The sequence below is a fragment of the Phyllobates terribilis genome, unplaced genomic scaffold (assembly GCF_046119375.1).
Source record: "Phyllobates terribilis strain yellow unplaced genomic scaffold, ASM4611937v1 Scaffold_13__5_contigs__length_258822181, whole genome shotgun sequence".
NCBI classification, from domain to species: Eukaryota; Metazoa; Chordata; class Amphibia; order Anura; family Dendrobatidae; genus Phyllobates; species Phyllobates terribilis.
Window position 1 is genome coordinate 207,265,762 of NW_027362773.1, and position 27,039 is coordinate 207,292,800.

Below are 27,039 nucleotides of genomic sequence, written 5' to 3' on the forward strand. Positions count from 1 at the left end.
CCGAAGATGGCGTCCGAAGGCGGGAAGCAGCTGCGGATGGCGGGAAGAAGGCAGAAGACGGCGGGAAACGATCCAAGATGGCGCCTGATGGCGGGAATCGGCTCCGGATGGCGGGAAACGACTCCGGACGGCGGGAAACTTCACCACAGGTATGTATAAAAGTCTCTTTTTCAGGCGCGCAGTACTCGGTGGTTGCGGGCACGAAATCCTGCCGACTACGCCAAAGTTGACGCGCCCCCTGGGCCTGTGTTGTGCAGGGGAACCCGGAACCGGATCGCTGAGATGCTGGGGGTTGTAGTCTCCGTGTGGCGGTGACCCGGTCCGTGCCCAGGGTGGTCAAACCAGTGGCAGTCTAAATGTTGTAATAAGTGTCCGACTACGCCACCCGTGGATTGCGGTCAGTGGGGACCGCCGCTGCGCTGCCGACCGCTGAGGCTGATGTTGGTTGCGCAGCTGAGTATGGGATAACTCCCCACGGGAGGAGTAATTGCCTCAGGGCAGCTAATGTGAGAGATGATGGGAGTGATGGTGTGAGGGTCCCAGTGCTGATGGTGCTGGTGCGACAAGGAATCACAGAGACGTGTGGTGCAGTTCAGGGTCTTTACTGATGGTACAAGGCAGACCCTCCCGGGAGTACTGGCTAGTATAAGGGGCCCGGTCAGTCTGCGACCCAGCAGCAATTCCCCGGGCCAGGTGGAGTTGTAGGCCTCCCCGTTAATCTGCACTCTTCCTGGCTACCTTGCTGTCAGCGGTTACAAGTAGCCCACGTCCCTGAGTATACCGTGTGGTGCTCACCCGTATGGCTGGTGACTTGGGGCCTTCTGTTAGCCTCCGCTCCTGGATGGCGGCGCTGGTCCCTTCTCTGTGACTGAGCCTCCGGGCTTCTATGGCCAGAGGACCTGGAATCCCCTGCCGGCTGGTTTCTGCTGCTGGGTGTAGATCAGTCCCCACAGCCTCGGACTCCTGTGTCCAGTTTTAGTGTCCTTGTCCAGGGCGAGCTCTGCTCAGCTCCAGCCCCTGGACTTCTGCTACTGCTCCTACAGAGCTCCTAGTTCTTCCTTTTCCTGTGTCTGGAACTGAACTCCAGGCTCTGCCTGCTCTGCTTGTTCTGCAGGCTCTGTCTCTGTCTGCTCTAATCCCGCCCCAGACCCAGTTTATAAGGGCAGATTCCTCCCCTCCCAGGTCTGGGTGGGCCGTGTTGCATGCTTAGGGCTCCTGACCAGAGAAACCTCCCACTTGCTCTCAGACATAATATCTCTATTACTGTGGCAACAAGACCCCTGGGGTGTCACATTACCATAGTTTATGCATACAGTAATAATATAGATTTATAAGTCATATATTCAAGGCATGTCAGACGTCTTCCATGTTTTAAGGTTCTGGTGGATGAGCGCATCAGTTTAATTATGGGAGCAGAAATGCAGTATTATGAAATCGTTCATAAATCTTTCATTCCTCAGATCCGGTCCAGGAGAATCATATTGGATTTTGCTTTCTTCGGCTTTTCCAAAACAGCTGAATGTTGTAGGATTATTTATGACACAGAGATAATCAGGTCACTGCTACCTCCAGAACTTACACCAACTCTCAGACGATGGTATTCCCCTATGGCAGCGAAAGGGATGGACTGCATAACATTAGGTTCTGGGGTATTGGGTTCAATGCCAAGTACTGAAAGAAGTGGTGTAGCAATGCTGGGATCATGGCTGTAGCTTCTATATAGGATGAAAGTAAATGTGCGGTAGGATTTTAACTCTTAGATTTTCATATTTGTCTGATCTGTTGAAAAGCTTAAAGCAAACGTTCATAGAAAGTTAAATACATTACATAACTTTCATGTAAGTTACATTATACTGCAGAGCTGCACTCACTATTCAGCTGCTGCAGTCACTGTGTACGTACATTACATTACTGATCCTGTACAGATCCTGAGTTACATCCTGTAATATACTCCAGAGCTGCACTCACTATTCTGCTGGTGCAGTCACTGTGTACATGTAGCACCCTGAGGATTCGGCTGCTACAGGGGTATTGAACCTCAACCCAGAGGTGTGATATTCCACTCCCGGGTAAGGATGGAGTGTGGAACTGAGCTCGGTAGGCTGCATGCACTACACACATCCCATTTCCGAGGAACAGGCCGACGGTACTCCCACTTAGAAATGTGCAGGTACGACCGAGTCTGTTCCTGGCTGGAGTGGGAGGGGGGTGGTACATCCCATGTAGTGTAGGGGCAGATAGGGGGAGCAGCCTGGGTAAAGTTAGGAGCTCATTGGGTGCTGGTCACCTGAGCTCACACATAGAGGGTGTATATAAGGTGGGCACCAACTAAGATCAGGGTCAGATGCAGAGAACAAGTCAGTTGGAGACAGCAAGACAGCTGCAGAGGAGCAGACAGCAAGCAGAGAGGAAGTCAGCCTGCAGCAAGAGAGAGACCCTGAGTGAGAGAGGAGCAGAGAAGGAGTACCCAGAGGGGAAAACAGAGAGGACCCAAGAACCCAAATTAAAGCACTGGGTGAGGAGTCGGCACAGGGTACCGGATCCCAAGCTGGTGGGGGCAGAAAACACACCCCAGCCAGAGACCGGAGACCGTGGGCAGCGTTTGTCACGGTCACCCATCACATCCACCCCGAAGGCACACCACATGAAGGGTCAGGGAACCCAAGGCCAAGGGTGTCCCAACAGAAGGCCCGAGGGAGCTGGACCTAGGTGGATCACTGGTGGGGACGGCCAGAGAACGGGACAGAAAGAGAGCTCAGGGCCACGCTCCGGACTTGTTTGGGGGTTGGCTGGATCCAGGACCTGGTGGACGCAGCACGGCTCGGGTGGTCACTAGCAGCTGGAGTGACCAGTACAACATCTGCAGTAAGTAAACACCCTTAACTGCACAACCCGACTCTATCTTCATTGCCGTCTGCACTGCACCACCACAACCCCCATCCTCTGCACCTGTCCTCCCTGAGGCTATACCCCTCCCGTTGGGGGTTATCCCACCAAGCTGCGCACCCACCATCAGCCTCAGCGGACCCTGCTGCAGCGGCGGCCACAGTGACCGCATCACAACGGGTGGCGTAGTCGACACAAAAGAACTCTTAATAACATCTGTAGGACTGCCACATAACACTGAGCTTGACGCCCTGGGCACGGGGCCGGGTCACAGCCGCTCGGAGACTACAACCCCCCATCTGATCCGGTGCCGGGTATTCCCCTCAAAAAGGAATATGTCCCAGGGGGCGCGTCATACATACATTGCATTACTGATCCTGAGTTACATCCTGTATTATACTGCAGAGCTGCACTCACTACTCTGCTGCTGCAGTCACTGTGTACATACATTACATTACTGATCCTGTACTAATCCTGAGTTACCTCCTGTATTATACCCCAGAGCTGCACTCACTATTCTGCTGGTGCAGTCACTGTGTACATACATTACATTACTGATCCTGAGTTACATCCTGTATTATACTCCAGAGCTGCACTCACTATTCTGCTGGTGCAGTCGCTGTGTACATACATTACATTACTGATCCTGAGTTACGTCCTGTATTATACTCCAGAGCTGTACTCACTATTCTGCTGCTGCAGTCACTGTGTACGAACATTACATTACTGATCCAGTACTAATCCTGAGTTACATCCTGTATTATACTCCAGAGCTGCACTCACTATTCTGCTGGTGGAGTCACAGTGTACATACATTGCATTACTGATCCTGAGTTACATCCTGTATTATACTCCAGAGCTGCACTCACTATTCTGCTGGTGCAGTCACTGTGTACATACATTACATTACTGATCCTGAGTTACATCCGGTATTATACTCCAGAGCTGCACTCACTATTCTGCTGGTGCAGTCACTGTGTACATACATTACATTACTGATCCTGAGTTACATCCAGTATTATACTCCAGAGCTGCACTCACTATTCTGCTGGTGCAGTCACTGTGTACATACATTACATTACTGATCCTGAGTTACATCCTGTATTATACTCCAGAGCTGCACTCACTATTCTGCTGGTGCAGTCACTGTGTACATACATTACATTACTGATCCTGTACTGATCATGAGTTACATCATGTATTATACCCCAGAGCTGCACTCACTATTCTGCTGGTGCAGTCACTGTGTACATACATTACATTACTGATCCTGTACTAATCCTGAGTTACCTCCGGTATTATACTCCAGAGCTGCACTCACTATTCTGCTGGAGCAGTCACTGTGTACATACATTACATTACTGATCCTGTACTGATCATGAGTTACATCATGTATTATACCCCAGAGCTGCACTCACTATTCTGCTGGTGCAGTCACTGTGTACATACATTACATTACTGATCCTGTACTGATCATGAGTTACATCCTGTATTATACTCCAGAGCTGCACTCACTATTCTGCTGGTGCAGTCAATGTGTACATACATTACATTACTGATCCTGAGTTATATCCTGTATTATACCCCAGAGCTGCACTCACTATTCTCCTGGTGGAGTCACTGTGTACATATATTACATTACTGATCCTGAGTTACATCCTGTATTATACTCCAGAGCTGCACTCACTATTCTGCTGGTGCAGTCACTGTGTACATACATTACATTACTGATCCTGAGTTACATCCTGTATTATACTCCAGAGCTGCACTCACTATTCTGCTGGTGCAGTCACTGTGTACATACATTACATTACTGATCCTGAGTTACATCCGGTATTATACTCCAGAGCTGCACTCACTATTCTGCTGGTGCAGTCACTGTGTACATACATTACATTACTGATCCTGAGTTACATCCAGTATTATACTCCAGAGCTGCACTCACTATTCTGCTGGTGCAGTCACTGTGTACATACATTACATTACTGATCCTGAGTTACATCCTGTATTATACTCCAGAGCTGCACTCACTATTCTGCTGGTGCAGTCACTGTGTACATACATTACATTACTGATCCTGTACTGATCATGAGTTACATCATGTATTATACCCCAGAGCTGCACTCACTATTCTGCTGGTGTAGTCACTGTGTACATACATTACATTACTGATCCTGTACTGATCATGAGTTACATCCTGTATTATACTCCAGAGCTGCACTCACTATTCTGCTGGTGCAGTCTCTGTGCACATACATTACATTACTGATCCTGTTCTGATCCTGAGTTACATCCTGTATTGTACTCCAGAGCTGCACTCACTGTTCTGCTGGTGCAGTTACTGTGTTCATACATTACATTACTGATCCTGAGTTACATCCTGTATTATACTCCAGAGCTGCACTCACTATTCTGCTGGTGCAGTCACTGTGTACATACATTACATTTCTGATCCTGTACTGATCCTGAGTTACATCCAGCATTATACTCCAGAGCTGCACTCACTATTCTGCTGGTGGAGTCACTGTGTACATACTTTACATTACTGATCCTGTACTGATCCTGAGTTACATCCTGTATTAAACTCCAGAGCTGCACTCACTTTTCTGCTGGTGCAGTCACTGTGTACATACATTACTTATCCTGTACTTATACTGAGTTATATCCTGTAGATCTTTTATTATAAAAATGAAAAACATAACAATAATAATAACCAGAAAATAAACAATGTAATGAACTGGTCCAGCCGCTCCCTCTCTCCTCACACACATATTATACATATATACACAATAATAACTACCTACACCATGACATCTGGTCCGGTTACCTAACAAATAATAACAATATAATAAACAATAACCGACAAATTATATACATACTAATATATACATTCTTTTTTTTTTTTTTTTTTTTTTTTAAATAAATAAAATAAAATAAATACTAACTATACAAATATATACAAGACAAAACAAAACACCCCACACTCAAGCCCACCAGTCCCTCCCCGGCACTGACCTGAGAGCTGGTCCTGCGCCTCACACAGTCCATGTCCAACGTCCATAGGCCAGATCAGGCAGTGCCAGTTTTTCACCCAAATAACCAGTGTCCCACAAGATGAACCCACCTCCCCCCTTTTCCCTCCACCCAACCTAACACCTACACCCAAACCCATATATACAATATATACAGAAACAAACAATACAATAACCACAACTGACAAAGCCCAAGTTCGGCGCCTGCAGCCCTACATCACTGTCTACTGATCAATAAAACAAAAATCTATGGTGTCAGCAGCAGCCCACCACCAAGAGAGGAGATGACCAGACTAGGGCACACTAAAAGAAAAGCCCCTCCAGAGGAGAGCGGCCCTCTGTGTACCCAGTCTCTCATACTCCAGAGAACGCACCTTCACCAGGTCACAGAGTATGGTCCTAAACACATCGTCCACTGGGAGGATTTTCCGCTGCGTCGATACTAAGCACCGTGCGTTCCACGTGTGATACCTAACCACTGCGCTAACTAGAAATAAGGTGCAGCGGTCCCGACCACCCAGGTCCCCGAATGCTCCATAGGCCCATTCCGGATAAGAGAGACCGGCCAGCCGGGGCCAGCCAATGGAGGCGCCCACCCTGTTGTACACCTCTGTGTTAAAGGGACAACGAAGCAGGAAGTGGTCCATGCTTTCAAGCATGGTACCACAATGCTCCCGAGGACAGTTCCTGTCCTCAGAGCTCCTACACTTCAGATTGTCCCTCACACACAGTTTCCCATGGAAGCAGCGCCAAGCCAAGTCCCAAACCTTCGAGGGGATCCTGATAGAATTCAAAAGAGGCCTCTGAAAATGGGTCAACAGAACCCTTTTGTCAAGGAGCTTCCTTGGCAGAGTCCTGACCTCCCACATTCCCAGACCCCACCGGCGAATTACCTTCAGAACCACGGTAGCGTAAGCCGGGAGATGTCCATGCGGTGTGCGGAGATCCTTCACTTGCCCTCCTGTCTCCCATTCCTGGAAGAAAGGCTGAAACCATCCCTTACAGGAGAATACCCACGGAGGAGCCCTCTCTTTCCAGAGGTTTGCAATATTGATCTTAATGAAGGTATTCACAAGGAATACCACAGGGTTGACCATACCCAACCCTCCTAGTCTCCTCGTACGGTAAGTAACCTCCCTCTTGACCAGGTTCAGTCTATTCCCCCATAACAGTTGGAAGAACAAACTGTAGACCCGAGTCCAGAGAGGCTCTGGCAAGATGCACACACTGCCCAGATAGATCAGCAAAGGGAGCAGGTAAGTTTTGATCAGGTTTACCCTTTCCCTTAGGGTCAAAGACCAACCCTTCCATTGGTTCACCTTCTGAGTGGCGATCTCTAGCCTGCTGTCCCAATTTTGTTTGGGGTAATCCCCCTGGCCAAATTCGATGCCAAGAACTTTTGCAGAGACTTTGGGTTCTGGAAGGGTGTCCGGGAGATCAAAACCAGGATCTCCTCCTCCCAGCCAGAGACTCTCACACTTATCCCGGTTGATCTTAGACCCGGATGCCTCCGAGTAGCAATTTACCTCTGACATCAGCCATTCTGCCTCCCCATCAGAGGAAACAAAAACGGTGACGTCATCGGCATACGCCACCACTCTCAGAGTGGCTTCCGGTGCTGCCCGGTCCATCCCGATCCCAGCCAACGGTCCACGCTCCACCCTCCTAAGAAGTGGGTCAATCGCAAACACGTACAGTAGCGGGCTCAAGGGACAACCCTGGCGAACACCACACCCAACCTCAAAAGAGCTGCCAATCCAACCGTTCACAAGCGGGAAACGCTCTGCCCCAGCATACAAGGTCTTAAGCCAATCAACAAAGCCCCCCGGCAGGCCATATCTCAGAAGGACAGACCAGAGGTACTTATGATTAACCCGATCAAACGCTTTTGCCTGGTCCAATGACAGCATGTACCCCTTCCAGTGACCAGCCCTACCCTGCTCCACCGCCTCTCGGACACAGAGTACAGCACTAATTGTACTGCGGCCCGGAACAGAGCAATGCTGGGCCCCCGAAAGGAGCTGGGGTGCAAATTTCACCAGCCGATTAAACAGCACCTTTGCCAAAACCTTCCTGTCTGCATTGAGAAGCGCTATGGGACGCCAATTCTCAATGCATGATGGGTCCTTACCCTTTGACAAGATGATCAGGGCAGACCTCCTCATTGACTTTGGCAGAGTGCCCGAGGAAAGACACTCATTGAATACCTCAGTCAAGAGGGGAACCAAGGCGTCCTTAAAGGTCTTATAGAATTCAGATGTTAAGCCATCTGGACCGGGAGATTTCTTTAGGGCAAGCCCTTCAATCGCCAACTTAACTTCCTCTTCCCTGATCATCTCTGTCAAAACACCAAGAGAGGGGTCTACCCCTGGTTCGGGGACAGCTTCAGCCAGAAAAGCAGACATCTCATCCCAATCCAGATCCCTCTTCCCCAAGAGGTGCGAGTAGAAGGATCTGACGACCTCCAGGATCCCTGATCTGGATATTTTCAGGGACCCCGCAGTGTCAACCAGTCCTGTAACAACTTTACTATTCACTGACATCTTGCAGTTTCTGTAAGGGTCGGGCGAGCGGTACTTCCCGTAATCCCTCTCAAAAACCAAAGATGCGTGTCTATCATACTGACACCTCATTAGCAAAGATTTCACTCTGGAGATCTCCTCTCGGCTACCTCCAGTTGAGACAAGATGCTCGAGTTTCCTCCTCAGGCCCTGATACAGGCGATACCTGTCCAGGCTCCTGAGGCTCGAGAGCTGGCGGAAGAATCTCACCACCCTTTTCTTAAACATCTCCCACCACTCTGACTTACTACTACAAAGATCCAGTAAGGGTACCTGTCTCTGAAGAAAATCCTCAAAGGACTGTCTTATCTCCGCTTCTTCCAAGAGAGACGAATTGAGCCTCCAAAAGTCTCTTCCCATCCGGGGGGGGTCTCTGTAACATTCAGGGAAAACAAAATCAAACAGTGATCGGAGAACTCCACCTCAACAACAGATACTGCTGAAGAGACGACTTCCTCCTTTAAATAAAACCTGTCTATCCTGGACCTACAGTTACCTCTATGATAGGTGAACCCCTCGTGGCCTGGGGTGTGCCGGATGTGGACATCCACCAGGCGAGCCTCACTAGCTATACTATTAAGGGCGACGCTATCATAAGTCAGCTTGTCTCTGGAACCTCCTCTATCCCGGGGCCTCGTAACAGTGTTGAAGTCCCCTCCAAAGACGACCTGCCGACTCGTAAAAAGGTAGGGCTTGATCCTCGTAAAGAGACACTTCCGGTCCCACTTAGATTGGGAGCCATAAATGTTAATGAGCCGAAGCTCCTGTCCCTTCATGAGGACATCTAAAATCAGGCACCTCCCCATTTCTAGCTCAATAACCCGTCGGCATTCTACTGGTGCGGTAAAAAGGACCGCCACTCCGCTATACGGCTCGGCCGCAAGAGACCAATAGGAGGGCCCGAGTCTCCACTCCCTCTTAGCTATAAACACCTCTGCCATACTTGGCAGCCTGTTTTTTTGCAAAAAGAAAAAGTCAGCTTCAACCCGGCTGAGAAAATCAAAGGCCGCAAATCTAGCCATATTTGACTTAATGCTGGCGAAATTAATGGACGCCAGCGTCAATGGAGTGGGTACCGCCATCATTGGTGATTGAGTTAGATGGCTTTCTTCTTCCCACTCCCCTTATCCTCTGCCTCAGAGGAGGAATCCTTCCCCCTCTTTAATGACACAGAGGTGTCCATTCCCACATTTTTCCTTCTTTTTTCGTCCTCGTCTCCGGACTCTGGGCCAGTCCCTCCCCCCAAGGACCTTGCATGCCCAGGAGAAGGAGACTCGGCGCCCCCTGTAAGCTCCGCTGAAGCCGGAACCTCACCCTCAGCCTCCTCCTCAGAGGAAGAGATGTTATCAAGGGCTTGGAACCGGTTAGAAAGACCAACTAGAGGGGAGTCGGTTTTACCTTCCTTAGGTACCTTGGTCAGAGCGGGAGAAGATGTTTTATCTCCCTTCTTTCTCTTCTTTTTGGTGCCGAGCTTACGCTTGTGCTCTAGCCACCGCTTATTATCCTCATCCATACTTTCATAATGGGAGGATTCTGAAGCAGAGGCAGTTTCCTCCCTGTGGATCCTCCTGACCTCCTCATCCAACTCATCATCCCTCGGGGCCTCAGCAGCAACACTGGCATCCAGGACAGGGGCTGCCCCGGTTGTCTGGGGCTCGCCCCGCTCCCTCTCCTGTCTGCGCTTGTCTAGATGCCTCAGCTGGGCAGGCGTCTTTTTATTGCTTTTCTTCCCTGGCCCCTCAGCTCCCCCACCCCTGCTAGTCCCCTCCCCAGCAGAATCGACCTCACGGCTTACTCCCACCGGGGTCTCGACTGCATTAGCAAAGGAGCGAGGACAACGGCTGAATGGGTGACCTAACTCACCACACAGGTGGCACCTAATCTCCACACAAGAGGCGGCAAGATGGCCGACACCCCCACACAACGCGCATTTCTGCACGGTGCAGTTTGCACTGAAGTGTGTGGGGTCGCCGCACCTGTGACAGAGCTTCGGTTGCCCCTGGTAGAAGACCAGGATACGATCCCTACCCAGGAAGGCAGACGATGGAATGTGGGCAACCGTACCACCTGAACGCTTAAGTTTTAATAAACGTCCAGGCCCCTGACCAGATACCAAACTCGTCGCGGTTTTTCTTTGGCATCTCCACCACCTCTCCATACCGACCAAGCCACGTCATGATGTCATAGCAAGAAAGCGACTCCTTACGAGTCATCACGGTCACTTTCTTGATCTGGTTTTGGCGAGACACTGCCTGAACGGCAATGTCTCGCCAGCCGGGCTCATTTTTTGCCAACTCATAATTCGCCCAGAAGAGCTCAAGCCCCTCCGGCCGAACAAAGCTGACATCAAACTCAGGCGTGGAATAGGGATGTATCAAGGCGTAGATGTCAATCGCCTTGAAGCCCATCCTCAGCAGGAGCTCCACAACTTTAGACCTTGGCGGACATGCATCACTGCCCCTCCACCGAAGACGGACCACATTCCTACGCACACTGCCTGGCCCGGCTGTTGGGAGGGACCACACTGTATCTCCCCCTTTTTGCTCTCGGAAGGCCCCGAGGCCATGCCTCTCTATCCAGAAGGATAGATCAACCTCTCGACCCTCTACCATTAGTGATCTCTCCCCCTTCTTTAGAGCCTCCAGAAGGCGCCGTTGCAACATGCCGTCCCCAAAGCCCGGAGACGAGGAGGATGCCCTATTTGCCCCGGAGGTGACACTGGCATAACTCTGGACAGGTGTTGCCACCCCCGGGGGGGCAACCGGACCTGTGACCACATCAGCCCCAACAGTATCACCATTACCCACCTCCATCTCACCCTCCACCAAACCAGCAACCACACCACTAGACAATGAATTATCCTCATTCACCTCCACCACCACATTCATTCCTGCTGGACCAGTAACAATGGTGGATGACCTTTTGACCTCCGCATCAGGCACAAGGGGCTCAGTCACCTCCATAGAACTGGAGGCGACCTCACCCCCGGTCTTATGTGTGCCCTCCACATCATCGGTCGGTAATTTCCGCTGTTTGGCATTTGGTATAATGTGCCGCTGATCTCTAGCTGTGGTTAGGCGCCGCTGATCTTTAGCATCAGGATCTTCCGGACCAGCGACGCCAACACAAAATAGCACTTTCGTGGGAGGACCGGAACGCTCAGCCCCAACTGCCCCCTCACACTGCCGCCACTTCTCAACTAAGTGATCAGCGGCAACAGCATTCAGAGGGGGGCATATACGTATCTTACCGCTTCCTGCAGCTTTGGCTTGGTCTTCTTTGCCTTTTTGTGGCCCCCCGGTGCCTCTTCTGGTAGATCGTCACCAAGATGGAAGTTTTGGAGGCACACTGGGGACTCCAGGAGCTTAATCTCCGCCATTAGCGCCCCTCCCTGGCCGCTGCTGTCACTGTCCTCCCCAGAGCCGGCAGAACTCCGACCGGATGTCACTGTCGCCTGTCCTTCAGGGAGCTCGCTGCACGTGGCCTGCGGGTGACTTTGCAGGCTGCCAGGTGGGGCTTCCTGCTGGACACCATCACTCTCATCATCCACCTGGCTCTCAGGCTGCAGCCCTATCTGCCTTTGCTCTCTGGTATCAGCCATTTCTCTAAAGCGGTCTTCATTTATAAGTTTTTCTTTGAAAGGACCACTCTGCTCTCTGATGGTGGCTTTCCTAAGTTCCAGGAGTTGAATTTCACTGCTCAGTCTTTTTACCTCGGCTTGGAGTTTTGCCTTCCTTGGTTTGGAGCCCCCCGCAGCTTTGGCGCTTGTGCAGCGCAGCTCCTCCAGGAGCCTCCTGATGAGCTTACTGGCATCTTCATACTCACGGAGGTGGATCATGACCCGGGAGGCATAGGTGGACACAGACTCCCGGGGTCCCTGCAGCGCCAACCCCCCCTCAGGGAGGTCGGCCTCACCTCCGTGAGCACTCAGCTTTCCTCCGGAAGGAGCGCCATCTTGCACGCCGCTGTCAGGCTTTTCCTCCATGCTGGAAGCCTTGCGGCTTCTGGGGGTCTCCACAATCCCGGGGGGAGTAGGAGCCACATTGCTGCGACTCCTGGTGCAGCGTCTCACCCCCGAGTCCTCTGATGTGCAGGCCGGTTGCTGGTTTCTTCTGCCCCCCGCCGGCCTGGTTCGGGAAGCAGAAGCCTGGGGCTTGGCTCCATCACTCATCCCAGAAACCCGCTCCCTCCCTGGGAAAGAGAGAAAGCAGGTCCCCAGGTGGAGAGGTGTTGGTTTCTCAGAGATCAGGAGCTCACAGCAGGATCTGCAACCACCACACCCGCAATCACCACACTGACTAGCAGCTGATCAGAGCTGCACCCAGTATGCTGCTGGTGGAGTCACTGTGTACATACATTACATTACTGATCCTGAGTTACATCCTGTATTATACTCCAGAGCAGCACTCACTATTCTGCTGGTGCAGTCACTGTGTACATACATTACATTACTGATCCTGAGTTACATCCTGTATTATACTCCAGAGCAGCACTCACTATTCCGCTGGTGCAGTCACTGTGTACATACATTACATTACTGATCCTGAGTTACATCCTGTATTGTACCCCAGAGCTGCACTCACTATTCTCCTGGTAGAGACACTGTGTACATACATTACATTACTGATCCTGAGTTACATCCTGTAATATACTCCAGAGCTGCACTCATTATTCTGCTGGTGCAGTCACTGTGTATATACATTACATTACTGTTCCTGAGTTATATCCTGTATTATACTCCAGAGCTGCACTCACTATTCTGCTGGTGCAGTCACTGTGTACATACATTACCTTACTGATCCTGAGTTACATCCTGCATTATACTCCAGAGCTGCACTCACTATTCTGCTGGTGCAGTCACTGTGTACATACATTACATTACTGATCCTGAGTTGCATCCTGTATTATACTTCAGAGCTGCACTCACTATTCTGCTGGTGCAGTCACTGTGTACATACATTACATTACTGATCCTGTACTGATCCTGAGTTACGTCCTGTATTTTACTCCAGAGCTGCACTCACTATTCTGCTGGTGCAGTCACTGTGTACATACATTACATTACTGATCCTGAGTTACATCCTGTATTATACCCCAGAGCAGCACTCACTATTCTCCTGGTAGAGTCACTGTGTACATACATTACATTACTGATCCTGAGTTACATCCTGTATTATACTCCAGAGCTGCACTCACTATTCTGCTGGTGCAGTCACTGTGTACATACATTCCATTACTGATCCTGAGTTACATCCTGTATTATACCCCAGAGCTGCACTCACTATTCTCCTGGTAGAGTCACTGTGTACATACATTACATTACTGATCCTGAGTTACATCCTGTAATATACTCCAGAGCTGCACTCACTATTCTGCTGGTGCAGTCACTGTGTATATACATTACATTACTGTTCCTGAGTTATATCCTGTATTATACTCCAGAGCTGCACTCACTATTCTGCTGGTGCAGTCACTGTGTACATACATTACATTACTGATCCTGAGTTACATCCTGTATTATACTCCAGAGCTGCACTCACTATTCTGCTGGTGCAGTCACTGTGTACCTACATTACATTACTGATCGTGTACTGATCCTGAGTTACATCCTGTATTATACTCCAGAGCTGCACTCACTATTCTGCTGGTGCAGTCACTGTGTACATACATTACATTACTGATCCTGAGTTACATCCTGTATTATACTCCAGAGCTGCACTCACTATTCTGCTGGTGCAGTCACTGTGTACATACATTACATTACTGATCCTGAGTTACATCCTGTATTATACCCCAGAGCTGCACTCACTATTCTCCTGGTAGAGTCACTGTGTACATACATTACATTACTGATCCTGAGTTACAACTTGTAATATACGCCAGAGCTGCACTCACTATTCTGCTGGTGCAGTCACTGTGTATATACATTACATTACTGTTCCTGAGTTATATCCTGTGTTATACTCCAGAGCTGCACTCACTATTCTGCTGGTGCAGTCACTGTGTACATACATTACATTACTGATCCTGAGTTACATCCTGTATTATACCCCAGAGCTGCACTCACTATTCTCTTGGTGGACTCACTGTGTACATACATTACATTACTGATCCTGAGTTACATCCTGTATTAAACTCCAGAGCTGCACTCACTATTCTGCTGGTGCAGTCACTGTGTACATACATTACATTACTGATCCTTTACTGATCCTGAGTTACATCCTGTATTATACTCCAGAGCTGCACTCACTATTTTGCTGATGCAGTCACTGTGTATATACATTACATTACTGATCCTGTACTGATCCTGAGTTACATCCTGTATTATACTCCACAGCTGCACTCACTATTCTGCTGGTGCAGTCACTGTGTACATACATTACATTACTGATCCTGAGTTACATCCTGTATTATACTCCAGAGCTGCACTCACTATTTTGCTGGTGCAGTCACTGTGTACATACATTACATTACTGATCCTGTACTGATCCTGAGTTACATCCTGTATTATACTCCAGAGCTGCACTCACTATTCTGCTGGTGCAGTCACTGTGTACATACATTACATTACTGATCCTGAGTTACATCCTGTATTATACCCCAGAGCTGCACTCACTATTCTGCTGGTGCAGTCACTGTGTACATACATTACATTACTGATCCTGTACTGATCCTGAGTTACATCCTGTATTATACTCCAGAGCTGCACTCACTATTCTGCTGGTGCAGTCACTGTGCACATACATTACATTACTTATCCTGTACTGATCCAGAGTTACATCCTGTATTATATTCCAGAGCTGCACTCACTATTCTGCTGGTGCAGTCACTGTGTACATACAGTTATATGAAAAAGTTTGGGCACCCCTATTAATCTTAAGCTTATTGTTTTATAAAAATTGGTGTTTTTGCAACAGCTATTTCAGTTTGATATATGTATTAACTGTTGGACACAGTAATGTTTCTGCCTTGAAATGAGGTTTGTTGTACTAACAGAAAATGTGCAATCTGTATTCAAACAAAATTTGACAGGTGCATAAGTATAGGCACCCTTATCATTTTCTTGTTTTAAATACTCCTACCTACTTTTTACTGACTTACTAAAGCACTTTTTTTTGTTTTGTAACCTCATTGAGCTTTGAACTTCATAGCCAGGTGTATGCAATCATGAGAAAAGCTACTTAAAGTGGCCACTTGCAAGTTGTTCTCCTGTTTGAATCTCCTCTGAAGAGTGGCATCATGGGCTCCTCAAAACAACTGTCAAATGATCTGAAAACAAAGATTATTCAACATAGTTGTTCAGGGGAAGGATACAAAAAGCTGTCTCAGAGATTTAACCTGTCAGTGTCCACTGTGAGGAACATAGTAAGGAAATGGAAGAACACAGGGACAGTTCTTGTTAAGGCCAGAAGTGGTAGGCCAAGAAAAACATCAGAAAGGCAGAGAAGAAGAATGGTGAGATCAGTCAAGGACAATCCTCAGACCACCTCCAGAGAGCTGCAGCATCAACTTGCTGCAGATGGTGTCACTGTGCATCGGTCAACTATACAACGCACTTTGCACAAGGAGAAGCTGTATGGGAGAGTGAGGCGAAAGAAGCCCTTTCTGCAAGCACGCCACAAACAGAGTCGGCTGAAGTATGCAAAAGCACATTTGGAGAAGTCAATTTCTTTTTGGAAGAAGGTCCTGTGGACTGATGAAACCAAGATTGAGTTGTTTGATCATACAAAAAGGAGTTATGCATGGTGGCAAAAAAACACAGCATTCCAAGAAAAACACTTGCTACCCACAGTATAATTTGGTGGAGGTTCCATCATGCTTTGGGGCTGTGTGGCCAATGCCGGCACCGGGAATCTTGTTAAAGTTGAGGGACGCATGGATTCCACTCAGTATCAGCAGATTCTTGACAATAATGTTCAAGAATCAGTGACAAAGTTGAAGTTACGCAGGGGATGGATCTTTCAGCAAGACAATGATCCAAAACACCGCTCCAAATCTACTCAGGCATTCATGCAGAGGAACAATTACAATGTTCTGGAATGGCCATCCCCGTCCCCAGACCTGAATATCATTGAACATCTGTGGGATCATTTGAAGAGGGCTGTCCATGCTCGGCGACCATCAAACTTAACTGAACTGGAATTGTTTTGTAAAGAGGAATGGTCAAAAATACCTTCATCCAGGATCCAGGAAATCATTAAAAGCTACAGGAAGCGACTAGAGGCTGTTATTTTTGCAAAACGAGGATCTACTAAATATTAATGCCACTTTTCTGGTGAGGTGCCCATACTTATGGACCTGTCAAATTTTGTTTGAATGCAGATTGCAAATTTTCTGTTAGTACAATAAACCTCATTTCAAGGCAGAAACATTACTGTGTCCAACAGTTATTACATATATCAAACTGAAATAGCTGTTGCAAAAACACCAATTTTTATAAAACATTAAGCTTAAGATTAATAGGGGTGCCCAAAGTTTTTCATATAACTGTACATTACATTACTGATCTGTACTGATCCTGAGTTACATCCTGTATTATACTCCAGAGCTGCACTCACTATTCTGCTGGTGGATTCACTGTGTACATACATTACATTACTGATCCCGTACTTATCCTGAGTTACATCCTGTATTATACTCCAGAGCTGCACTCACTATTCTGCTGGTGCAGTCACTGTGCACATACATTACATTACTGATCCTGTACTGATCCTGAGTTACATCCTGTATTATACTCCAGAGCTGCACTCACTATTCTGCTGGTGGAGTCACTGTGTACATACATTACATTACTGATCTTGTTCTGATCCTGAGTTACATCCTGTATTATACTCCAGAGCTGCACTCACTATTCCGCTGGTGCAGTCACTGTGTACATACATTACATTACTGATCCTGAGTTACATCCTGTATTATCCTCCATAGCTGCACTCACTATTCCGCTGGTGCAGTCACTGTGTGCATACATTACATTACTGATCCTGTACTGATCCTGAGTTACATCCTGTATTATACTCCAGAGCTACACTCACTATTCTGCTGGTGCAGTCACTGTGTACATACATTACATTACTGATCCTGTACTGATCCTGAGTTACATCCTGTATTATACTCCAGAGCTGCACTCACTATTTTGCTGGTGCAGTCACTGTGTACATACATTATATTACTGATCCTGTACTGATCTTGAGTTACATCCTGTATTATACTCCAGAGCTGCACTCACTATTCTGCTGGTGCAGTCACTGTGTACATACATTACATTACTGATCCTGAGTTACATCCTGTATTATACTCCAGAGTTGCACTCACTATTCTGCTGGTGCAGTCACTGTGAACATACATTATATTACTGATCCTGAGTTACATCCTGCATTATACTCCAGAGCTGCACTGACTATTCTGCTGGTGCAATTGCTGTGTACATACATTACATTACTGATCCTGTACTGATCCTGAGTTACATCCTGTATTATACTCCAGAGCTGCACTCACTATTCTGCTGGTGCAGTCACTGTGCACATACATTACATTACTGATCCTGTACTGATCCTGAGTTACCTCCTGTATTATACTCCAGAGCTGCACTCACTATTTTGCTGGTGCAGTCACTGTGTACATACATTATCTTACTGATCTTGAGTTACATCCTGTATTATACTCCAGAGCTGCACTCACTATTCTGCTGGTGCAGTCACTGTGTACATACATTACATTACTGATCCTGAGTTACATCCTGTATTATACTTCAGAGCTGCACTCACTATTCTGCTGGTGCAGTCACTGTGTACATACATTACATTACTGATCCTGAGTTATATCCTGTATTATACTCCAGAGCTGCACTCACTATTCTGCTGGTGCAGTCACTGTGTACATACATTACATTACTGATCCTGTACTTATACTGAGTTACATCCTGTATTATACTCCAGAGCCACTATTCTGCTGGTGCAGTCACTGTGTACATACATTACATTACTGATCCTGTACTGATCTTGAGTTACATCCTGTATTATACTCCAGAGCTGCACTCACTATTTTGCTGGTGCAGTCACTGTGTACATACATTATCTTACTGATCTTGAGTTACATCCTGTATTATACTCCAGAGCTGCACTCACTATTCTGCTGGTGCAGTCACTGTGTACATACATTACATTACTGATCCTGAGTTATATCCTGTATTATACTCCAGAGCTGCACTCACTATTCTGCTGGTGCAGTCACTGTGTACATACATTACATTACTGATCCTGTACTTATACTGAGTTACATCCTGTATTATACTCCAGAGCCACTATTCTGCTGGTGCAGTCACTGTGTTCATACATTACATTACTGATCCTGTACTTATACTGAGTTACCTCCTGTATTATACTCCAGAGCTGCACTCACTATTCTGCTGGTGCAGTCACTGTGTACATACATTACATTACTGATCCCGAGTTACATCCTGTATTATACTCCAGAGCTGCACTCACTATTCTGCTGGTGCAGTCACTGTGTACATACATTACATTACTGATCCTGTACTTATACTGAGTTACCTCCTGTATTATACTCCAGAGCTGCACTCACTATTCTGCTGGTGCAGTCACTGTGTACATACATTACATTACTGATCCCGAGTTACATCCTGTATTATACTCCAGAGCTGCACTCACTATTCTGCTGGTGCAGTCACTGTGTACATACATTACATTACTGATCCTGAGTTACATTCTGTATTATACTCCAGAGCTGCACTCACTATTCTGCTGGTGAAGCCACTGTGTACATATTCAACATTTAATCTATATATTTATGAATAGTAAAAGGAGTTTTTTTTATTTTAGAATGAATCATCCATCAAGTCTGATCTCATTAATAGGATCATTGTAGACATTAACCATACACACAGACATGCCCAACAACTACAGGCTATTGATCCATAGAAGAATCTGCTTTAGGTCATTAGTCAGAACGGAAGTTATTTTTCCCCTATTTATGGCAAGTAATTGACAAATGCTTCACCGAGGTTTATTTGCTTTCCCGGGATCCAAACAGCAAAGCGCATAACATCATAACCAGATATTAATAATTGATATCTCTGCTTATTACATTTCACCATAGATTAAACATGACATTTTTCTTTTCTATCCTCTGCTTTTAGTAAGTTCCCGTAATGGAAAATGTTACCTGGGTTGAAAAATCCGGTTAAAAAAAAACAACTGATTTAATGGACTCGTGAACTTAAAGTTAACGTCCAGGTATTTTGGATCTCGGAAGCTAAATAAGTCCAACATTGTATTGATTAATGATATAGAAGCTCTGAGTCCCTTGAAAAAGAGTTAAAGGCATATTTTTGTCTCCATAAATGACAAGTAGATGCAGGTTCCACCTATGGGATGCGCACCTATATCAAGAATAAGGCCCTACTTTGCACCGCTCTGGTCTTTCGTACACAACTCCCTCCATTCACTTCTATGGTTGTACCAAAAGTAGCGAAGCAAACCACCTCTTCTTGACCAAATTCCATTGCCCGGTCATAAATATAGTAGGTGCAGTGGTTGCAGTCATGTCCAATGCTCGGGAGCCTTGGTGAGCCCAAAAGGTCCCTTTGGTCTACAGAAGTAGACCAATACTGTTAAAGACTCGTGATAGTTTGGTTCCAAGTTGCGCTCTTGCCCCGTGGACAGTATTTTTCGGTGCCGTGGCATTTTTCAAAAACAGCTTCTCTGTTAGAGGAACTGGCAAATCCTTTCTACCGCTAGTCACCATCGGGCCATGAATTAGGCAAAGAGACACGAGGAGGAGACACAACTGCAGTAATTTACCACCAGCTGAAGTGCCCAGTGTCTCTCATATCCACATTGGAGAGATAAATAACAAGAAGCCTAAGAAAGAGTAGGTTTTACTGCGAAACACATTGCAATAATTTGAACGTTTTTACCACCTGGATTAACCACCCGGGATCAACGCCACTCCTCTCTCCTTTACTCATATCCACTTTGGGAACGAAGAGGCGCCACTATATGCCAGGCCGGACAGATGTCAAGCCAACCTCTTCATACTCAGGGCTGGCTCCAGGCTTATGCAGGCTTTTGGGCAACAGAGTCCCAATGGGTCCCAACTATACTTTAAATTTTTCTTTCTCACCTTCCAAGAGCTATAATTTTTTTTTTATTTGTCTGTCCATATTTACTTGTCTGGCCTTTGACGGCGCCTTTCCACCTTTGATATAGAAATGTAAGGCACTGCATAACCCCTTTAAAGGAGAGATACTTGACAAAACATAGATAGTTGCTTCAGCAGATACGGAAAGGAAGGCGCCCCATGATCCCGTTAACCAAAAGGCACTTGAAAACTATAATCCTATCCAAGTCATGTATGGCATATCCACAAAATATTCAAATAAATATCTAGTGTAACCACATATCCTCCTTAAATATCATATAGGTGGAAGTTACATCTCTAAGACCCCCATATTTTGGTACAATGAGGTACACCTATCCAGTGTTGGCACTCTGTAGAGTGAATGGTAGTTTTTGAGATGTTTGGCTTTTTTGGGTTGGAGTCTCACAAGTGGAACCATCTATGAGACATTTCTATCAGCCCTCTATATATCACAAATGTCTCGTATACCCTTTATAAGTTTATTGCAGCCCTTAAAAGTGACCCTATGCCGAGAAAAAGTTGAGCCCCTTTGTTTCAGAGGAAGAGTCATACCTAGATAATGATAAAATCACACATGGGAAGTCATTTAGCCAACTCTCTCTCAAAAAAAAAAGAAGAATCATCCTTGTTCCCAGATACAACGAGCATTAGTATTCATTATCTGGAAGAGCATTATTTGTTTCAAGCAATCTTACACCAGGCGATAGCTCGAGATTTTTTTTTTTCTTCTTTCCTATGCGTATAAATTAAGCAACGCGTTTCGAGACACCTAACAGCAAAAGCTACAAATTCGGCTCAGAAATCCAGTGATAATCATGATTAATTGCGCTTTCATCCTGCAAATGAAAGTCTGTGTTTTGGTTCTCGTCCTGATATTTCTGACAGATCTTCCTTGTTCGAGTTTTTTTCTAATTAGGAACAGGCACAGGGAAATAGTACAAAATGCCGCAGCTTATGGGATGTGGTGGCAGATCTGAGTTTGCGGAGCTTTCTTTTTTTTTTTCCTTCTGATATTTCCAGTCTGGCAATGTGTCGTCTACTTGTCATATACTAATGTCCAGAACTGTAAACTAGATTTTCACTCCTGTTATTTATTTTGCAGACGTGAAGGAGACACGACGCCTTTGATCAAAGGGAAAAGTGTTTTCAGCATCAAAGCCAAGCATTCTCCACAAACATATTAGACGCGGCTCTGGGCGAAGAATTGGGGATTCCTTCATTTCAAACAACTTAAGGCTTCTATCATAGAGACGTAATCCTTCTATTGAACGTTGCTGGCGAGATGTAACGTATCTGCGAGACTGTTTTAGGTATATTAAAGATGTATCATGACCTTCAAAGGGCTAAAAAAAAACGATTATTGCAACCCCCGTGTTTCAACTCAAAGTTTTCGGGATGTTTTAGTGAGAAGCTCTCAGCATGAGAAGACAGACCCTATGGGTAAAGTACTGGATAATTGATTTCAACCTGTTTATTTTGATCCTTCCACTTCTCGCACAGTTTTGTAGTAAGTTGTAGACTAAATTATTAAAAGTCTTTCCTCTCTCACCAATGAGGGACCTGGGGGGGATGTTGGAAATATAATGAGACCATAGAACAACTACCACTCTTGAAGACATAGCAAGTGGGTCAAGGGTGTAAGTAAAAATTTAGTTGGCCCCAATGCAAGTCTTTCTCTATAATTGTCAGAAAGACCTTTGGGCCACTAAGGTACCATGGCTCTGGTGCCATCGCAGAAGGATAATGTAGTTGACCATGGTAATGACAGTCTCCATGGCTATCAATTGAAATCAGAGGTTCAAATATTGGTCTTGGCCCATGAACAGCTTAGGTTGGACTAGTGTTGATGCGGTGTCACCAGTAGGAGAAGTAAAGAGTAGATGAAAGAGAAGTTTGACATCAGTATATGAAGTTTCAGCTAACCTTTGGTGCCTGCTAGAGCTGCAGTTGGCTCGTGAGCAAGCAAGGCCTGATTTCTGTTTCCCCTGGGAGGATTATGATGTGTTAGAAGCCAATTTTGGCTTGTCGGAAAGAGAAGATTGGCGCAATTGGCCTGCCGAGGGTACTCATGTATAGAGCATGATCACGGAGTCACCAGGCATATTTGGACAAGTTTTGGCTGCTTCACTAAGTAAGGCCTGGATATCTTGGAGCAGTACTAGAACAAGATGTCGTGACTGCTTGTACAAACTGCAAGCTATGTAAGGCTGACCAAGGGATTTTCAATGTTCTCTGAAGGCCGCTACTGAAGTGGGCAGGCTTAGCGTACTGTCAGCCTGGTTGGAAAATAAGTCGGAAAACCAAGAAGAGGTGAGCAGTGCTGGGCTCAAACCTGTAGCTGGGTCCAATCAAGACTATAAGACAATCCATTTCTAGAGAGTAGCAGTAGTTGAGGCCTACTTGACTGGAGGCCTCAGGAGTGGCTTAGTGGTTCAATTGCTTTGTCTGATAGCCTGAACGGAGTTGTTACTGTAAGGACTACTTGTGTTGGGGCTCTAGAAGTGTTGAGGACCTTGACATTCAAGGTTTACAGAAAAAGCAATTAGTCTCTAGGTAGAGACACACAGGATACTTGGGATCACTGTCAGGATAAAGATAAGTGGGTCTCTTGGGAGTAGAGCCTGAGTAACATTTAGCAAGGACTCTCAGGAGCATGTAAAGGTGATAGTAACTTGGAACCAATGGTATTGGTGAGAAGAAAATGGTTGTGGAAAGTTCTGAACAGAAACAGGACTCAGGAGGATAGGTCCTTGATGGTGTGAAGAGCAACCACTTGATATAAAGTGTCTGCAAACGAAGGGCCTTCAGTTAGATTATACAACTGTTCTAGTGTTTTATGAGTTTATCTAATTCCGTAACGTTAAGTAACTGTGCCACCTTGGGTGTATTGAAACCCCCAAGATTCTGTGCCTCATCCTGGTGTTAAAATCATGAACAGGAACCTGTCCCTTTGTACATGTATGCCGGGCTATGAGCAGGAATCCATCACTTTTCCTCCTCTGTTTCCGACACTGCCCAGTTCCCCCCAACCTCTACTTCCACCTCTCGCGTAATAGCTACATGTGACTGTTGCAGCCAATGACTAGAAACGCAACGGAAACTAATATTTTGACAAAATCTAGAAAATCATGTGTACATAGAAAGATGATGTAAGATATCAAGACTAAAAGACTAAAAATGAGAAATACTAAGGGGCCGAATAGTTGAGAAGTAGCAGTAGGCTTTCTCTTTGATGCTGAATGCATGCATTGATTGAATAAAAAAAGGGTGGTTACTGTATATCAAAAGCCACTGGAAGATCAAGGTGGATCAAGATCAAGAGTCAAGGAAATTACGAAGCAGGAATGTTAGTCTCTTTAGTGGGAGCAGATCGGCACTAAGTCTGGAGCGGGGAGGGAAAAAAAATGCAATAGATGAAAGAGGTTATTTGAACTAAAGGAAACTGACCCTACACAATAATGCAGCATCTCTAAGAGGTTTGGAAATAGTGGAAAAGATAAGAGTCTCACGTAAAGACAGGATGGTGGGAAAAATAAATATAGTGCTTAGAAAGTGAGAAATTATTTGTCTGAATTAGGACTGATCTTTCATATAGAAAAAATCAATCACACTTATAACTTGTTCTCTGCATAAATTAATGCTCTGTGCAATATGTATAGACCTGCCAATTTTTCAAAATTGTTTCTTGGAAAATTGGGGATTGTAGCAAGAATGGCTAGACCTTCTTTATTGACGCCAGGCTTCAGGGGTGTGCTACTTCCTAGGAGACCTCTACTGTGCCAGTGAGCACCGTGCATTGACTGCTACGGTGACTGTGAGAAATCCAGTTTTCTCATAAAAACCTCAAATTTCTATGTTCTCGCTCATGGTGACTATAGGCTGAATTTCTTTTTATTGCTTCTTAATTTCCTTGACGTGAAATTAAGCAACAGTCCTTAAAAAATCCAAACCATTTTGTCAATGCAGTGTGTGTGTGTAAATATGAGACAAATCCTGGTCCTGATGGATCCCTCTTCTCTTTCCTTCCCTTCTCCTAGCATTAGAGATAGTAGCACGCAAGACAAGAGATCAGAGAGGGGAGAAAGCATTCAAGGGATTAGGGAGGGTTGCACACTTAGGCTGTAGATAGGGAGGAAAGCACATGATCCTGTAGAAGGTGAAATCACTCTAGGAATGAAGCTGTGCTGTGCATACCAGGGATATACATCCAGCCTGTATTACTGAGAGTGACATTTCTACAAAATAAAAGTCTAAAACTAGAAACAAGTTGCAACCTGCATATCGGGGAGGAAAGGAAAAGAAAAATAATTGGATTAGGAAGGGTTGCTCACTCAGGCTGTAGATAAGGAGGAAAGCACTCGATCCTGTGGAAATTGAAATCACTCTAGGAATGAAGCTGTGCTGTGTATCTCAGTGATATATATCCAGCCAGTATTACTGAGAGGGACAGTTCTACAAAATAAAAGTCTAAAACTAGAAACAAGTTGCAAACTGCATATCGGGGAGGAAAGGAAAATAAAAATGATTAATATTGATGATAGTAAGTTAGTGCAACTATTTAACTAAAGGTCACCACTAATATGTTGTTTATGCAACACAGATCAATGGCATGAATCGCAGAAAAGGCGTTTGTGACAGGCATGCAGTCCTGTGGGGTTAAGTGAATGGAAGACTTAACCAGTAGGAAGATAAAATATGGAAGAAAAAAGATAGAAGGTAGAAAATCTGATCGGAGGAGGGGAAAGTATGGGAAGGGCTAAGAAGCTGATCGGAGGAGGGAAAAGTACAGTAAGGGCTAAGGAGCTGATCGGAGGAGGGAAAAGTATGGTAAGGGCTAAGGAGCTGATCGGAGGAGGGAACAGTACAGAGAGGGCTAAGGAGCTGATCAGAGGAGGGAACAGTACTGACAGAGCTAAGGAGCTGATCGGAGGAGGGAACAGTACGGAGAGGGCTAAGGAGCTGATCGGAGGAGGGAACAGTACAGAGAGGGCTATGGAGCTGATCGGAGGAGGGAACAGTACGGAGAGGGCTAAGGAGCTGATCGGAGGAGGGAACAGTACGGAGAGGGCTAAGGAGCTGATCGGAGGAGGGAACAATAAGGACAGGGCTAAGGAGCTGATCGGAGGAGGGAACAGTACGGAGAGGGCTAAGGAGCTGATTGGAGGAGGGAACAGTACAGACAGGGCTAAGGAGCTGATCGGAGGAGGGAACAATACGGACAGGGCTAAGGAGCTGATCGGAGGAGGGAACAGTATGGAGAGGGCTAAGGAGCTGTTCGGAGGAGGGAACAATACGGACAGGGCTAAGGAGCTGATCGGAGGAGGGAACAGTACAGAGAGGGCTAAGGAGCTGTTCGGAGGAGGGAACAATACGGACAGGGCTAAGGAGGTGATCGGAGGAGGGAACAGTACAGAGAGTTCTAAGGAGCTGTTCGGAGGAGGGAACAATACGGACAGGGCTAAGGAGGTGATCGGAGGAGGGAACAGTACAGACAGGGCTAAGGAACTGATCGGAGGAGGGAAGAGTACGGAGAGGGCGAAGGAGCTGTTCGGAGGAGGGAACAATACAGACAGGGCTAAGGAGCTGATTGGAGGAGGGAACAATACGGACAGGGCTAAGGAGGTGATCGGAGGAGGGAACTGTACAGAGAGGGCTAAGGAGCTGTTCGGAGGAGGGAACAGTACGGACAGGGCTAAGGAGGTGATCGGAGGAGGGAACAGTACAGACAGGGCTAAGGAGCTGATTGGAGGAGGGAAGAGTACGGAGAGGGCGAAGGAGCTGTTCGGAGGAGGGAACAATACAGACAGGGCTAAGGAGCTGATTGGAGGAGGGAACAATACGGACAGGGCTAAGCAGCTGATTGGAGGAGGGAACAGTACGGAGAGGACTAAGGAGTTGATCGGAGGAGGGAACAGTACGGAGAGGGCTAAGGAGCTGATTGGAGGAGGGAAAAGTACGGGGAGGTTCAAGGAGCAGATCAGAGGAGGGAACGGTTCGGAGAGGGCTAAGGGGCTGATCGGAGGAGGGAACAGTACGGAGAGGGCTAAGAAGCTGATCAAAGGAGGGAAAAATACGGGGAGGTCTAAGGAGCTGATCGGAGGGGGGAAAAGTACGGAGAGGGCTAAGGAGCTTATCAGAGGAGGAAAAAGTACGGGGAGGACTAAGGAGCTGATATGAGGAGGGAACAATACGGAAAGAACTAAGGAGAGGAAAGTACTTATTATGTTTTTTTAACCCCTTTTTGGCTGATGGAATTTGAATTTATTCGATGTGAATCGAATTTCTCCCACTGAATTAGGTCAATATGACCAAACTAAATTTCAGGAGATTCGATTAACTCTACCACACATTCATCCAGGCACTTATATGCTGAATATATATCTTACAACTCCAAAAAAAGG

General features: G+C 46.5%; 1 protein-coding gene across 1 annotated transcript; it reads left to right on the forward strand.

Moving 5' to 3' along the window:
• Positions 1-2,342: 2,342 nt before the first annotated feature.
• LOC141173645 (uncharacterized) lies at positions 2,343-26,815 on the forward strand. The gene is made up of 2 exons (XM_073657946.1): positions 2,343-2,865; positions 21,741-26,815. Exon 2 carries the CDS (start codon positions 25,385-25,387, stop codon positions 26,813-26,815), a length of 1,431 nt encoding a protein of 476 aa, XP_073514047.1. The 5' UTR covers positions 2,343-2,865; positions 21,741-25,384.
• Positions 26,816-27,039: the final 224 nt, after the last annotated feature.

Excerpts from the sequence above, each read along its gene's own strand:
- LOC141173645 (XM_073657946.1), top strand. The coding sequence starts at position 25,385 with ATGGGAAGGGCTAAGAAGCTGATCGGAGGAGGGAAAAGTACAGTAAGG.